This window comes from Brassica napus, chromosome A7, assembly GCF_020379485.1.
Source record: "Brassica napus cultivar Da-Ae chromosome A7, Da-Ae, whole genome shotgun sequence".
Classification (NCBI taxonomy): domain Eukaryota; kingdom Viridiplantae; phylum Streptophyta; class Magnoliopsida; order Brassicales; family Brassicaceae; genus Brassica; species Brassica napus.
Genome location: NC_063440.1, coordinates 17,317,552 through 17,333,796, shown reverse-complemented (window position 1 = coordinate 17,333,796; position 16,245 = coordinate 17,317,552). Strand labels below are relative to the sequence as shown.

At 34.1% G+C, this 16,245-nt stretch overlaps 4 protein-coding genes across 4 annotated transcripts; all 4 read left to right on the top strand.

Moving 5' to 3' along the window:
* Nucleotides 1-2,492: 2,492 nt before the first annotated feature.
* Nucleotides 2,493-3,836, top strand: LOC106356738 (probable F-box protein At3g56670). Its single transcript, XM_013796461.3, has one exon. The coding sequence runs from the start codon at nucleotides 2,527-2,529 to the stop codon at nucleotides 3,676-3,678; it is 1,152 nt and encodes a 383-aa protein (XP_013651915.1). The 5' UTR covers nucleotides 2,493-2,526; the 3' UTR covers nucleotides 3,679-3,836.
* A 107-nt stretch (nucleotides 3,837-3,943) lies between these two features.
* Nucleotides 3,944-5,579, top strand: LOC106355535 (NAC domain-containing protein 20). Its single transcript, XM_013795462.3, has 3 exons — nucleotides 3,944-4,436; nucleotides 4,548-4,792; nucleotides 4,977-5,579. Exons 1-3 carry the CDS (start codon nucleotides 4,217-4,219, stop codon nucleotides 5,253-5,255), a joined length of 744 nt encoding a protein of 247 aa, XP_013650916.1. The 5' UTR covers nucleotides 3,944-4,216; the 3' UTR covers nucleotides 5,256-5,579.
* Nucleotides 5,580-8,151: 2,572 nt separating this feature from the next.
* On the top strand, nucleotides 8,152-9,533 carry LOC106352916 (40S ribosomal protein S26-3). The gene is made up of 5 exons (XM_013792570.3): nucleotides 8,152-8,290; nucleotides 8,399-8,491; nucleotides 8,581-8,665; nucleotides 8,742-8,875; nucleotides 9,301-9,533. Exons 1-5 carry the CDS (start codon nucleotides 8,288-8,290, stop codon nucleotides 9,376-9,378), a joined length of 393 nt encoding a protein of 130 aa, XP_013648024.1. The 5' UTR covers nucleotides 8,152-8,287; the 3' UTR covers nucleotides 9,379-9,533.
* A 1,144-nt stretch (nucleotides 9,534-10,677) lies between these two features.
* LOC106352915 lies at nucleotides 10,678-11,870 on the top strand. Its single transcript, XM_013792569.3, has 3 exons — nucleotides 10,678-11,262; nucleotides 11,404-11,467; nucleotides 11,569-11,870. The coding sequence occupies exons 1-3, from the start codon at nucleotides 10,978-10,980 to the stop codon at nucleotides 11,742-11,744; spliced, it is 525 nt and encodes a 174-aa protein (XP_013648023.2). The 5' UTR covers nucleotides 10,678-10,977; the 3' UTR covers nucleotides 11,745-11,870.
* The last annotated feature ends 4,375 nt before the right edge of the window (nucleotides 11,871-16,245 follow it).

The following is a 16,245-nucleotide window of genomic DNA, read 5'->3' as shown; positions in this document are numbered from 1 at the left end:
TAATTTAAAATATACAATAAGCCAAGATAAATAATTTGATAAATGTTTTTATAGATGATTTATAAAGCATGTAATACGAGCTTTAGAAGATGTTAATAGTTATTAGGATAATTTATACAAAATATAATGCTTTTAAATAAGAATATAAAATCATTATATTTATTTATATAAACAGTTTGTTGTTTATTATTGTATGTATTTTATAAATATAAAAAATGATCAGTTATTTCTCTTTCTATAATTTAAACAATTAGTTATCATAAATAATTATTTGTAATATTATGTAAATTATTTGTCAAATGATATTAATAGTTTATAGACTTACACCTCTTTTTAGATCTAAATAAAATAAATAAATTAAAAATCATCGACCAATCAAATTATAATAATTTTGTGAGAGTTCACCTATGATCGACACTTAAGCAAAAGTCACTAAAGTGATTCATATTTCAAAATCACATGTAAGCCAAAAAGAAAGATCACTGACACATTTATTATTGGGGAATTAGGGGCCATATCCATAATATATGAACAATTAAGAATATGTACATAACAACACTTAGGCTACAATATAATATATATTTCCGAAAAATTGGACAATAATGTCCTTGACTGCGGGTTAAAAGAAATGAGATATCTTTGTCTCTTGTTCCATGAAATTGATAGAAGAGATTTTGAGCAGGAGTTGGAAAACAGAAAAAGGTACATCAGAGAGTTACAATTGTGGAGTGTTCGAAGAAATTGGAGAATCACCTTCAGGATTACAATGGAGATTGAAGTTCGTGATGACGCGACTTCCGAGAAATGATCAAGTGTGAATGAAAAGAATTAGGGGGTCAAGTAACAATTTCGTCGATAGTGAAGTAAACATGTGAATCAATATCTTTAAGAAGATGAAAAATAATACGAAAGATTTAATTGGGGAAGATGAACAGTAACTTGTGTCATTTGTTCCATACTATTTTTTAATTATAGTGTAGTATGCTACACTTCTCATCTTCTCTTTTGAAAATGGTATGTCCTTCTCTGCCTTCTAATTCTTCTCCTTAGCTACTCCATCAGTTCCATTGTTTTGTCCTCCAACACCGCCGCCACTCATCACCACCCTAGAATCAGATGTTTGGCTTGCACTAGAGAAGAATAATGCTCTTTGTTAATATGTCTCATTCCATAGTATTGTAACAAATAGAATTGAACGGAGATTCATGGTAATATTAAAAGTTATGCTAGTGTGGCAGAAACTTATAGTACTTTATCTCTTCACATTTACATGTTTCTTGTATGCAGAATATGGAAAAGATTGATATTTTTAAAATTATTTTCTTTCTAGTGGCATGCTTTAGTGCATATGTTGCGTATATTGGTGTCTATACTAAATATGTGGTACAATAGTATAGCATAATGTTCGTAATATTTTGCTTTATTTATGTACTAACCTAACTTATTTCTTTGTACTTATATAGGATATAGGAGTTTGGCTTGCCCGAGCGTTTGTATCGGACTGGTTACGAACCAACCGAAGGAAAAAAAATCAATAACTACTTCAAGTTGAGATTGATAGAAGTCATAAAATTAGCTCTTTCAGATGTTCAACATGGAAAGTTGGCTAAGTCGCAGTTAAGACAACTTATGCTAATGTGATTCCATATTTTTCCAGTTATGTTTGTCTACCAACTATTGTCCCGTAATGGTTATTTATATCAAAAAACAATCGGTATGTACACCTTTATAATATATCCTAATATACTATTTTTGTTATTGTCATAGTATATTATATTTGTTCATCCCTTTTTATCACTCTTATTGTTTTTCTCTTTATCATCCTTATCTTTTCCTTCCCTACATCTCTCCCTCTTCATTTCTTTTGCTTGTATTGACTATAGCAGTTAATAATGGAGATTGTAATATCTTTTGGTCCTTATTGTGTTCCATGAGTTAGGTGTTTCTCGTTTACTTGGGTTGACTAGTGCAGTTGATAATGGAGGATTGTACTATATTTAATATAGGTTTTTATATTTCCTGCATTTTCACTATATTTGGTGTTCTTTCTATACACCACTTTGCTTATACTATCATACTGTGTCATAATCATGTATAGTATATTCACGTAATGGATGAAACTCAACCACGTAATCGATGAAATCCAACCTCGTAACTAATTAAGTCATGTGTGGGATTATACTATAAAGGTATGTAGTATAGTATAGCAGTTTAGTTTTCGAATGTCAACATCACGCGCACGCGTCTAGAAGGAGATTTCTGTCACGTTTGTACGTAAATTGTCTCATCCGTCCTATATTACTGTAGCATGGACATAATTTTCATTTTTTTTGCCTCTTATGAATATCTAGCAAATTTACCCTTTATTATTTATGATTATCTAATAGTTTTGATTTAATATTTTGATACGACTTGTTACCGATAATTATATAAGAATTATTTTTGAAAGAAGACAGAGTACTTTTAAGCCTCTCTTCCTCGTTACCTATATCTAGGGTTTCACAAAACAAAGTAAAATAGAGGTTGATGAAGAGAGGACGGAAAGAGAAGAGCCATGATACCTCAACATCGTCGACACGACTTCGTCAGGGCGGAGATATCAATCTCCCTCTCGATCTAATGGTGGAGATACTAAAAAAATTACCGGCGAAGTCTCTAATACGGTTCCGATGCGTGTCGAAGTTATGGTCATCAATTATCAGCAGAAGTAGAGACTTCATAGACTCAATGGTGACTCGGTCTTTGACTGAACCTCCACGTGATGCACACATCATCGACGACTTCGCAGCAGGCAACTATAAGAAATGTTACTTAGCCTTTTCATCTAGTACTTTCCCTCGAAATACTAATGAAGTATCGGTACTATTAATGCCTGAAAGGATGGAGCAGTATATTCGTGGCTTAATTTTATGTTGGTCAATTTCTCGTAATAAGGCAGCTATATATAACCCTACCACAAGGCAGTGCTTTAACTTACCGGATACGAAAATCAAAGGCATTGGATCTTGCTTCTTCGGATACGACCCTCTCGGGAATCAATACAAAGCATTGTACATACCGTTAAACTATATGGAGCATGTTTGTCAAGTGTTTACACTAGGAGATCCCACGGCTACGCAGTGGAGATCAATCCAAGGCGTTAAATCGCACTTTCCAATGGCAAGTGTTGTTTGCATCAACGGAGTTATCTATTACCGAGCAATTAATGCAGATGCTACTTCTGAGTATAAGTTGATGAGTTTTGATGTTAGGTGGGAGAAATTTTATCATGTCGAGGCTCCAAAAACATTTATGGATCACCCTTCGATTCTGATAAACTACCAAGGGAAGTTAGGATTCGTATGCTGCGAGGAAGGCATAGAAATTTGGGTGATGGAGAATGCTAACAAGGAAACCACACAAGGGTGGTCTATGATTTTCTTTTACGAGATGGAGGGTTTTAAAAGATGGCGCATCTTGGGTGCTACTCGTGGTAGTGAGATCGTTTTTGTCCAGCCAGGGTACCTCTCTAGTGACAAGTTATGGGTCTTATATTATGATCCAAAGCAAAACAGTATGAGATATGTTGACCTCAAAGGTACTTATCCCGAGGAAAAAAGGGGTTACACGTCTACTATTATCTGGAGTGCTTTGGATTATGTCGACAACACAATGTGTTTGTATCAGGCTATTAGTTAAGAAATTTTCGATGTGAGCTTGTGGTTTTTCTTCATCTTTAGGATAAAGATACAATATATAACCTATAAAGAAGATTTTGTTGTGGTTTTCATATGATACTAGGTGATACTATTGATCAAAAGAGATTATAATTTTAAAATTATATTGTTTAATTTACTGGTGTAATTTAAATGTATTTGATTTTTTTTTAAAATGTGAGAGTAAATAAAGACTTATATATATTTAATATGAGTTTATGATAAAATAAAACACAAGCAATGTTTTTCTTCATAATATAAATTATGAATATATATAAAAAAATAGAAAACATAGATAATAGAGTAAAATACTAAAAAAGCAAATTATAAAGAAACAAATTATAATATGGTTTTGATATATAACAAAAAAAAAGATCAGAATAAATTAGAGCCCTTAATTAGAATCAAACACTCTACGTCACACAGAGCGGACACAACTATATATAAATCCCGCTTATTTTTCTTCTCTCTTCTCTCTCTTTCGTCTCCCTCAGATAATACCAGAGAAATTGAAAGAATCAATGGAACAAGCTCCACTTCCTGCTAACGTCGTCGAGTCTATCACATCATTCCAACTTCACCGGAACTTGAATCTTCCTCCAGGTTACGGATTTCACGCATCCGACGAACAGTTATTGCAACTATTCCTCGGTCCTTTCGTAGATGGACGCGACCAGAAGACTTGCCCTATCCACAACATCACCGGCGATGTATACTCCTCTTCTCCAGACGTTCTTACCGGTAAGTCCTTTCTTGATGAGACACCTTCCTTTCTTGATGAGAAACGTTCCTTTCGTTTGGATTTCTTGATGATGAGCAACCAACATTAACAGTCTCTGTCATTGTTCGCAGGTGCATATGAGCATGACGGAGAAGATAAATGGTTCTTCTTTTGTACTAACAAGTACGATGATGACGTTACTTCAAGGGCCGGTCGTGTTATCGTCGGCGGCGGAGGTGAATGGGTAAAGATGGGTCCCATCAAGAAATTATTTGCGAATATTACGCTTCTTGGTTTCAAACGTACTCAAGACTTCTACGTTCAAGGCATGGATCTTTCATATTGGAGGATGGAGGAATTATCACTTAGAGACAAGGTATGCATCGACTTTGTATCATTAGATTAGGACTTGGGAATAAGAAAGTAGCATATTAGGTTGATGATTAGAAGTGGGCATTTTGTTAGATTATGAATTGTGTTAGGTCATCGGTCTAGGAAGAAGAATTATGTTAGGGATAACCGAGTGAAACGTCTTTAACTTGTCTTTCGCGTGCATGCAGTCTACTCACGTCTTGGCCAAGATATATGCAATTGACGGTATCAAGAAACAAAAGTCAAAGTCTGTAACCATTGAATCCACGCCTCCAACTAAAAGACTGAAGCGAGACCTTCCCATTGATGATATATCTCCACAAACCAGAAACGACGGAAGCATTCCCCCACTTCAAGCGCAGCAAGCCCAAACCTATAACCAGTCTCCTACAGCTGACGAAGACTTTATTTATCCTGCAGAACATGAACGACGTGAATGGATGAAGGACACGTTTCTGAATCCTTGAGACCAGTAGCAGATGAACAAAGTGATTTTTTTGCTTATGTTAGTTTTGTTAGTTTAATATGCTAGGCATTTTGTTTCATTTTATTATGGGACTAATTAATCAGGTGTGCCCATTAGCCTCATCTTTTAGATAAGTTTTTAATGGGAGCATGGACCTATCTCAACAAAACTATTTACCAATATATTTTTAAAATGTAAATAATAATAAATAGAAAATCCCAAAATCTCCATGAAGGTTTGTATTGAGAAAATAGTTCATTTCAATAGTGCGTTTGACTATATTGTTTTTTTTCACTATTGTTCTTTTTTGTAACTAACTTTTTTTCTAAAAAAACTTCATTAAAAACTAACATGTCCAAAGTACAAAAATAAATGAACATAAATTTAGAAGAAAAAAAACAGAAACAGAGCAAGCTGAGACTTAGTCAAACACTACAAACCAAATGCAATAGGTGACATTAGAGGGAAGATCATGGGCGATTCCAAATAATTTTTTCAGTGGGTGCACAAATGCTCAAATAGGTGTAAACTTACATATGATTACAAATGCTCAAATGCTCAGCAACCAACGAACACAATCCTCAAACAAATTAGGTGGCTAAGCATAGGTAGGGAGTAAGCTGGCTAGATTTCATTGCTCACCACACAATCAAAGAAAAGATGTTGGCGGGACTCGTAATGTGCCCTGCAAAGCACACTGACGGAATGTTAATGTTCTGACGTGACACGTCTTTAGTTTGTAGTCTGTACCTAACACATTTACCCATGAGATCATTGAGATGGAAAAGTGTTTGAGTATCATACCTTTGAATCCAAGTTTGAGTTTTGTTGAGGATTCAAATCGAATCCGTCTAGTCTTTTGCTAATGTTTGTGCTATGGTTAGTAATCAACTATTCTTGATCAATACAATCACCATATCTAAAGAGTGTTTACCATTACATCTTCACCTTAAACCAATCGCCATGTATAATAATAACAAATGGATTTTGATCATCCATAAAGGTTCATGATTCAAACCCAAAGAGAATAAATAATTTACAGATCACTCCCTATTCATTGTTCATTGACCATTCTGCATGAACGAGGGGTTTTTCAACTGTGACACAACAGTCTCTCTAAAACTCTTGACCTTCATGGCTTCATCAAACATAAATGAGTGCAAACTGTTCCCAAACCAGAACCGACCCGGGTCATTTTCAATAAGTAATAAACCGGTCTAGAATTAGTTCCTCTTCCATGTGCCACTATCCCCCAAGCGCGCATACCTTTTCCGAATGAGCCACTGTTGAATATAGCATTATTATTTTCATCATGGTCAACGAGATTGAATTTATAAAATTTAACTAATATATACGACAAAATCAACTACTTTTTTTATTTTAAATTACTAACATTAATAACTCTGTAAACTAATAAAATTTCATAGTCCCAACATTATCAATTTATATATTTTTTACTGTAATAAAATATTGTTCAAAAAATGATCTCTCTCTCTCTCTCTCTCTCTCTCAATCGGTTTGTGTTATTCAACTATGGTGGCTCGTAGCACCGGAGCTAATCACTCTTCCTTTGTCCTCTTTTTGTTTCGATTGTTTGTGTAAGATTTCAGATGATAGGAGGAACCCATTAGATGCGATCCAAACCTTTGTTTTGGTTGTTATTTAGACTGGATTGCAGTGAGAGGTCTTGAATCTTATAGACTTCAATGTGGCTTGTCCACTTTGTCTCTTGATTGTTTCTTTTAGTTTTACATTTGTTTTGTAACTCAGTTTTCTCTTCCTTCCTTCCGTTCATTTTATTGGTGACAACTTTGTCTGTGTGGTGGTTTCATATCCAAGTTTGCATGTCTCTGTTCTTCCTTGGTGCATATGGGTTCTTCCGGATTCAGTCCCTTAATAATCTTCTTGTCACGAGATTGGTTTTCTTGGTAAGGATCGTAACTGCACCTTGTTTTCTCCCGAGAGATCTGATCGTGGTCTTGCTTTCTAGGATTTTGTTTCTTAAGGCATTTCATTTGCCAACTTCAGTTGACATCGCCACGACAGGATGATTGGTTTTCAACCTTTCGTTTCTATCTTGCGGCTTGGAAACTTTGGTAGTCGTGCTTGATAATATTAGAGACTAAGTCTCCCACATCGATAGTTGGAAGAGATCATAAGTAATATATAATATAGATGGGCAAATCTAGTTATCACCAATTGATTTTAGGTTAGAAGTCCATCTAACTTAGCATGATATCAGAGCTCGATCCAAATAGTCCAACCCAATCCACATTGATCTGGTCTAAAGTTAAGTTAGATGGACTTCCAACCTAAAACTAATTGGTGATAACTGGATTGATACATCTATCTTATATATTACTTATGATTTCTTCCCACTATCGATGTCAGAAACTTAGTTTCTAATACTCCCACTTGAGATGATGGCCCTTTGAGCGTCAATCTTACAATGTTGTTTACACTTTGTCCGTCTCTCATCTTCTAATAGTTTATATTTCCTTAGTCTTTGTTTCTATCTTTGTTGTTAGGTCTTTTTTCCAAATGAATTTGTTTTCTTGCTGATATTGTGTGTTACGAAAGTGTCACTCTTTCCTTTTATTCTTCTTTGAAAATAATATATTTTAGTGTTAAATGATATCAAAATCTAAAGTTTCACTCAAATATTATAAAAACATTTCTCAAATTTTATCAATTTACATTTTCTGATTTTTATAAAAAAATAAAACCTCTTCTTAAAATTTAAAGTATTAAAAAAAAGAGGAAGTATGAAATTTGAATTGGCATCATTAATCAGGTTATAAATAAGTATTTAAATTGTTTACATTTCATAAATTTTGAGTCATAGCTGGGCTTACATTGAAGGCTCAAATGTTTCAGAAACAGGCCCAATGATTTAAGAAAACCCACCCAAACAAAACCCTAAACGGCTAAGAGTGTGCATATATTTAGGTCTAGTCCTTTCCTCTCCCCTGTCGCCGCAACAAAAAAAGAGAAACGCAATAGGCTTCTTGTAACTAACCTCTTCACTGCAACATGGTAAGTCTTTCTGTTCCTCCATAGATCTGTCGTTGAATAAGATACTATCACAGCTCGCAGATATGTTAGAAAGATTTTTGTATTGAATCAGTGATTTGTTTTTTGCAGACTTTCAAGCGTAGGAACGGTGGCAGGAACAAGCACAACCGTGGTCATGTGAAGCCCATCAGGTGTTCCAACTGCGGGAAATGCTGTCCCAAGGTTGTGTTCAGTCTCCTACTAATCAGTGTCCCGTAGCTAGATCTGTCTTAATAGGTTTATCTGATTATGTTTCGTCATGTTTGATTTAGGATAAGGCTATCAAGAGGTTCATCGTCAGGAACATCGTTGAGCAGGCTGCCATCAGAGATGTTCAAGAAGCCAGTGTCTACGATGGTATGTTGTTTAATCATTAATACTCGTGTGTGTGATTAGAATGTCGTTGATGATGTATTTGTTTTGTGATTCGTAGGTTACACTCTTCCCAAGTTGTACGCTAAGACGCAGTACTGTGTCTCATGTGCTATCCACTCTCACGTTGTGAGAGTCCGTTCCCGCACCAACCGTAGGGTTCGTACCCCACCCCCACGTTTCGTCAGACGCAAGGTAATCTCTTAATGCTGTTACTTCTTATTTACATCAATTAGTTTTGCGTTTGCTAATGTTTCGAAAATGACATTTCTTTGTAGTAGAGTTAGCTGAATGAAAATTGCGTCTTGTTTTGGTATATGTTTAGAATTACATTAGAACGTATGCTGTACACTTGTAGTTGTTTCAAATTGGTCTGTGCGTTGATGCAAAGTTTCTTCCTCTTTTGTTAGATGCCTTAAGATGTGTATGTTTTGCTTTTTGATTATGGTTAGACAGCAGAAGTTGTTTTGAACTATGATTCTTAGTTGAACTTACTGCAACGAATAGTGATTGCTGCTTGATTTCATTAGTCTCGCCAAGTAGATTAGAATTTGAGAACTACCCTATTTCGTTTCTATTTGTTTTTTTTTAAAACTCTTCTATGTTTGTTTCATTTTTAGGAGGATGCTCCCAAGCCCGGACAACCTGGTCAGGCTGCTCGCCCTGCTGGTGGTGCCCCTGCTGCTCCTCGTGCCTAAAAACTGCAAGAAGCTGGCAACACAAACCTCTTTATATTCTAGTTTCAGTCTCAGGGTTGTCTAGAATATTGGAGGATGTTTTCTACATTTGGTTAAAGATAGTTTTGTTGTGGATCTTTGATTGCTTTGAGACTATTTATCAGCTTGTTTTGACATTTGGCGTTTCCTCTTTTTGGTTCATGCAAATCAATTCTTTCAGAAGATTCACTCGACTTTAAATGATACTGATCTCCCTAACCTATGATGCTCAAAGGTTGAGCTGAACAGCTTGGATTGTATAAACCGGACTGGGCGGTCGAACCAAATGAGCTGATCTCAAAAGTTTTAGCGGTTATGTTCCTTGCATGACAACCACTCAAAAGGGGCGCCTGATCACTGATGAGATGTGCTGATGGGTTCTATATTACAGAAAATCAAGAAACCAATAAAAATGGTACTTAAAGAGAGCCACTAGTTTGAGGTCAAATCAAGGATACAAAAGATATTCTGAAACGATTAAATGAGTTGCATACCTTCATCAAGCCCTACTGCACATATATCATTACAAATGTGTACTCAACCGTTAACAACAACTTTGTTGAGTTGTAACTATTTTGCAAATATTCCTTTACAAACCATTATAACCCTCAATTTCAAATGACTTGTGCAAGAAAAAACATTTGGCTGTAACTGGTTTTAAATTTTATGAATACGATGAATGAGATGAACTGCAAAAAATATAATGATAGCAGTTAAAGGAATAAGATGAATAGAATTACAAATACTTACGTAACATAAATGGTAGCTTTTCACGGGAACGTGTTGGAATGGAAATAAAATTTAGTTTAAATTATTATGTTTAAATGATAAAAAATATTAATTTATCTTTCTATTCTAATTATTCCATCTATTCAGGAGACTTTTTGTTTCCGAATGATTTTGAACTTCATTCCATCTCTTTCCATGTATTCCATTTGAAATTATTGGAATAAACTTTTTTTCATTCAACTCAAATGGAAACTATTTTGTGGAATCTTCGTGAATGGGTTCATTTCACGAAATTTTATTCCAAAATATAGATAGCCAATTGCATCTTTTATATACTATTTACAAAAAATAAATACCATTTATCCCAAATTGTACTTATTATTCAAGTGGACCTCCATAAAACATCATTACTTTTGAGTCTATAAAAAAATCAAAATACTAATATCTATTTATTTAGTTATTTTGTATTTATTTTACAATCTACTGTGATATGTGGAGTTTGGTCTTTCAATTTTTTTTGATATTTTTCCTTCAGAGACTCCATTCCTTTCTCTCCTATTTTTAATTATTATTTTTATTATAACATTTAAAAGACTATGGAAATTCACTGATGCAGATGATTGTACAACAAAATATCATATTATTAACAAAATAAACACAAGAAATAAAATTTAAGCCTCATAAATCACCAGATAACTAAACTCCCACGTAACCACATTGATCACAGCCATTATTCATTTGTGGCCCCCTATCCATTTCAACCCCTCCACATACACACCACATGTATGTTTACTATATAATATTCCACAATATGCAATCTAATTTACTTGGAACTAGAGCGAAAACCAAAAGATGGGTCTAAGAGCACTGCCTCTTCAACATAATAGTGGATTCATCTCCACGACCAAAGTCCCGATCTCAAGAACCTCGCAGAGATTAAGCCGGAACCCTAGATGGGTCGTGGTGTCGGCCAAGCAAGAGAAAGATGAGGAGAAGAAGAGGGAAGATGAGACTTCATTGTTCACCAGACTAACAGATGCGTTGGATTTCGCACAGGTTCGGTCGGAGAAAGACGCCGAGCTTCTCTATGAGGCCCGTGAAGCCACCAAATCTGGTGGCAAGATGAGCAAAGAACAGGTCTGTCTACTTAATTAACCACACCACTTTCCAACCTTCATGTGAATAAAGCTTGCTTTATTAATTTTATTTTTTTAACCATGTTTGATACATTCGTAAAGTTACCATCGACTTATGTTTAATACATTCGTACTGTTGCAGTATGGGGCGTTGAGAAGAAAAATCGGAGGGACATACAAGGACTTCTTTAAATCCTACGTTGAAGGTAGACTCTACATAACTATTTTATTTGGAAAAATGATGATGATTTTATTTGTTTTGAATATTTGAAATGATTTTAAATTGTTGTTTATATAAATGTGATAGTGGATGGAGAATATGTGGAGGAAGGATGGGTGGACAAAACATGTAAGATATGCAAAAAGGACACAAAGGGTGAGGCAAGACAAGTGGACAAGGCAGGGAGATATGCTCATGTCTCCTGTCTTCAAAACCCCTCCAACTCTTCTGGAAATTTCTTCACCAGACTCTTCTCAAGATGATCAATCTCCCATATCGTATACATGACTCTGTTTGTTTCTGTTTTTTTATAGCTAAGTCATTCTTGCAATTTTGTGTATCTTATAGAAATCGAAATTATACACATGCCAAAACAAAAATTATGTGTATTGGGATCTTTAGAAACAAAGACATAACGATATCACTAGAAACTAGTTGCAACTTACAAGTCTTCCTCAGGATCTCCGGCTCATCTCCACTCTCAATCTCATGGCTCTCTTCATTATACATGGGTTTTAATCTCCACTGTCAATTCCAAAGACACGTGGTTTTCAGTTATTGGGATACGTTAGATTGCATTATAAGAGCAAGTTCAATGGTTAGAGTTTATTATGGGTTCTAATGATTAGTTTAATAATTAATTTTATAATTTGTGAAGTTTTTTTTTTTTTTTTTTTTTTTTTTTTTTTTTTTTTTGAAACAAAAAAATTATAATTTGTGAAGTTTAGAACCCTTATTAATGTAATTAAACTTGTCATGGTCCACTGAGAAAACATCTTTGAAGTTTTTAAAAATTATTTTTTTTTTAAGTTGAAAGATTGGATTTCATGTTATGAAAGAAAAACATAAATAAAAATTTAAATGAACATTACATAAAAGCATATTAAAAATACAAATCATAAACGGGAAACCCGATTAGTTGTAATCTTGTTTTGTACCAAATTTTTGCCATATATTCTCAACCAAATCATCTTTCACTTGTTGATGTATTGTTTTATCACGAACTCGATTCTAAATGTTCATTATATTGCCGAGATTTGAAGGCATATATGTAGAATATGTGAAATCCACATGCTAACTTCAGTTTGATTCTGGTTGTACGAATACTGATACATTAAACTGAGTGTACCCATTTCGTTTGTCTTCTACTATCATATTATGCAGAATGATACATGTTCTCATTATCTTTCCAATTTTTATTTTATCCCACATAAGAACTGGATATTTGATTATGGCAAATCGAGCTTGCAAAACTCCAAATGCACGCTCGACATCTTTACGTACAGCTTCTTGATATGTAGCGAATAAGGATGCTTTCGGATCTTGTGCAAGTGGAATAGATTGGACAAAAGTAACCCATTTTGGATAAATACCATATGTGAGATAGTAAACCAAATGGTACTCGTGTCCCTAAAATATATATAAGATGATCATGCGTCCTAAAGCCTTGATGACAACAGACTTGCAAGTTTATGCTCAATAAAAATGACTAAATAGAATACTATGGTTCATAAAGAAGTGACCGTATATTGGGTCGGGCTAGATTCAACACATATTTTTTTGATGACCCGGGTCATCGGGACCGTAAAGACCCGACTTCAAATCCAGAGAACCGAGCTTCCATAGAACAACTGGGTCAACGCCTTGTTGGTAAAATGTTCGACACATTACCGTTAGCTTTGTCTAGTTTCTCAGAATCTCAGTGAATAAGTCTTCTTTCATATGTGCTTTAAGTGTTATGGGGGACCTTGGTGAATCGTCTTGGTTTATCCTGCAGCAATCAATATCATTTTTCTTGAAATTTACATACAATCGCACAAAATATAATTGCATATTTACATGGATATACTGTTTCTACGACGTGAACTCAAGTAGTGTAGGCTTATTTTCTTGTTGAACGATTTTTTTAATTGGTTGTATTCAAATACGATATCATATCCAGAAGTTGACATAATATATCGACCACATGTGATATGATCGTAAATGTATGCGTGAAATAAATAGCTGGACCAATTTTATAGTTTTCTACCTTTGCGGCCATTAATTATATTGAAAAAGATTGTGCTCACTTTCGAGTTAAAGCATAATCCGAGTAGGAGGAGAATGGACCACGTACAAATACGATCGCAATCTTCATTAATTTTATACGGTCTCAAGTATCAACACGTAAAACAGTATGATCAACCTCTTCTTTCTATCAGCCACGTTTCTATTTCTGTTTCCGCATTCGTATCTTCCAACGAAATTTGAACCGACAAAAAAAAAGATGGTATTGTTGGGACTTGTAACTAGGTCAAAACTAAACACTGGTCATATAATTTATACTGATACACTAAGCTGTACATGAGTTGTTTGTAGGGGTGTTCAAAAGACTGCATAATACTATGAGATGGGTTTATTAGGGCCTCAAATATACGGTGAGATGCTTTCAGCGATACGTGTAAATATCATCAGTCTCAGATTTTCTTCTGTTTGATAAAGGTTATATCCCTTATATATTAAAAGAGGAGCATTGGAGTTAATGCTTTCACACCATGTATGACACGTGTCCATTGTACAGAGACTCTCACAAATTAGTTGCCTTAATTGGTTTTGCTATTACAGAATTTTTGGAAACGTTTCATTGATCTAGAAAATTAAAAAAACCACTCGTGGAATGAGTTATCACGTAAAGCTTAAGCTACGACATCACCGTACCATCGTAAAGATTATTTCCCATCATGAAGACTTTCCAGAACATATACGGGTGTGCTCTGTCAGTGCATATTGCGAAGCACTAGATAGTAACACATGTAAGTTAGAAACACAGAATCGAGAAGATGAAGACGTAATTAACTTTTCTCTTATACGGGAGATATAAACATTCATATCGGCGAAGAACTCAGCATGAACACTTTCAAGAAGAGAACACTCTGAATCTTAGAAACGATACATCACCGAGCTCGCTAAGCATTTTTCATCCACACTGCATAATGGTTCTTGAACGTGTATATATTGTATGAACTATATAACCCACTCTTTTCTCTTAGAAGAGAGACATGACTATTCATCTCGACGAGAACACTTTGAAGCAGAGTACACTCTGTATCTTAGAACCGAGACATGACCAAGCTCGCTAAGGTGCGCAGCTCCACACTGGAGATTTTTTCGTTTTATTAGTATTCTATTCACATTTATATTTTTGTTTTGGCTTTCAATATCTTACTTAAGAACTATTATGATAAATTCTTTAATTATGCATCTTAATAATAAATGAGCTTTTAAGTTATAAAAGACTTATTTTATTGTTTAAATATGTTTTTACCGTTCTTGAAACTTTCTTCCGGTGTTATAAAGTCCTACTTTATCAATCATATATTGCAAATACAGACTTTATTTTGGATGTCAAACATTAAATCACCAAGTCAATTCACCCCGCGCAAGGCGCGGATTATCACCTAGTCAATTATTAAAAGAGAAAAAGACTAGGATAGCACCACCAAATTTTTGTTCTCAAAGTAGCACTCAAGGCTCAAAGTCACAAAAATAGGTTTTATTAAAGAGGTAAATATACACTTATACCCCTTGGATTAATTTATCCAAACCTTAGGGTTTAGAGTCAAAGGGTAGGGTTTTGGAATTAAGGTTTAAAATTTCATAAAAAATAAATACTAAAATAAAAAATAAAAACTTTAAAAACAGTTTCAAAAAGTATTTTTAAATTATAAAAATAAAATTTGAAAAAAAATAAAAAAAATTTCGAAAACAAAATTTCAAAAAAAAAATTATAAAAATTTCGAATCTGAAAACATATAATCTGAAACTATAAAAAAAATTTCTTTTTTTTATTTTATTTATTTTTATTTTATTTATTTTTATTTATTTTTATTTATTTATTTAATTTTAAACCAATGGTATTAGGGATATTTTACCCTTTAATGAATGTCATTTTTGTGACTTTCTCCTTCTAGTGCTATTTTTGAGACATAAACTTCAAAATGTGCTATTATTGACAATTGCCCTTATTAAAAACACTTACATATTTAACATAATATTAAAACCCCCACAGAAAAAAAAGTATTAAACCTCACGTCTCTCCGATAAGTAATGCATAAACATGAACGGTAAGATAGCAAACCTTTCATTTAGGGTATGACTGGTTTTCCCGCTACCACCCGCAAACGCAGCTTTTGCGGTTGGTAGCGGTTGCTGGCGTTTTGCAACAATCGCTCAAACCGCTCAAAACCGCTCCAAATCGCTCCAAATCGCTCTGAACCTCATAAATTCAAAAGCTGGTTCCAGCTAGCGTTTGCGGTTGCGGGCGCTTGCGGGCGGATAAAAAAAAATTATTTTTTTTCCAAAACAATATAAATACAAAAATAAAAAAATTCAATAAAAAAATTAAACTGAAATTATAAAAATGCTAAAATATATCAATTAAATTTTAATTAATATTATAAAACTTTAAAATAAAAATATTTTCTATATTTTTAAAAAAATTAAACTATAACTTTCTAAATATAAATTTTATATTTATTATAATATTATTATTTTTGATATTTTTATAATTGTATAAAATGTAAATATTGTTAATTTATTATTTAACTGCTGCTGCATTTGGTAGTTAACCAGTCTTAAGTATCCCGCAAACGCACAAATTTCTAACCGCATAACCAGTCGTACAAATCTCTTAAAACCGCTAGAAACCGCAACCACCCGCATCCGCAAACTCCCGCAACCGCAACCGCAACCGCTGCGGTTAAACCAGTCAGGCCCTTATTATCT

Coding starts and splice junctions, on each gene's coding strand:
- LOC106352915 (XM_013792569.3), top strand. CDS start 10,978: ATGGGTCTAAGAGCACTGCCTCTTCAACATAATAGTGGATTCATCTCC. Junction 11,263..11,403: donor GCAAGATGAGCAAAGAACAG/GTCTGTCTACTT, acceptor GTACTGTTGCAG/TATGGGGCGTTGAGAAGAAA. Junction 11,468..11,568: donor CTTTAAATCCTACGTTGAAG/GTAGACTCTACA, acceptor TAAATGTGATAG/TGGATGGAGAATATGTGGAG.
- LOC106355535 (XM_013795462.3), top strand. CDS start 4,217: ATGGAACAAGCTCCACTTCCTGCTAACGTCGTCGAGTCTATCACATCA. Junction 4,437..4,547: donor TTCTCCAGACGTTCTTACCG/GTAAGTCCTTTC, acceptor CATTGTTCGCAG/GTGCATATGAGCATGACGGA. Junction 4,793..4,976: donor AATTATCACTTAGAGACAAG/GTATGCATCGAC, acceptor GCGTGCATGCAG/TCTACTCACGTCTTGGCCAA.
- LOC106352916 (XM_013792570.3), top strand. Junction 8,492..8,580: donor GCGGGAAATGCTGTCCCAAG/GTTGTGTTCAGT, acceptor TGTTTGATTTAG/GATAAGGCTATCAAGAGGTT. Junction 8,876..9,300: donor CACGTTTCGTCAGACGCAAG/GTAATCTCTTAA, acceptor TTTCATTTTTAG/GAGGATGCTCCCAAGCCCGG.
- LOC106356738 (XM_013796461.3), top strand. CDS start 2,527: ATGAAGAGAGGACGGAAAGAGAAGAGCCATGATACCTCAACATCGTCG.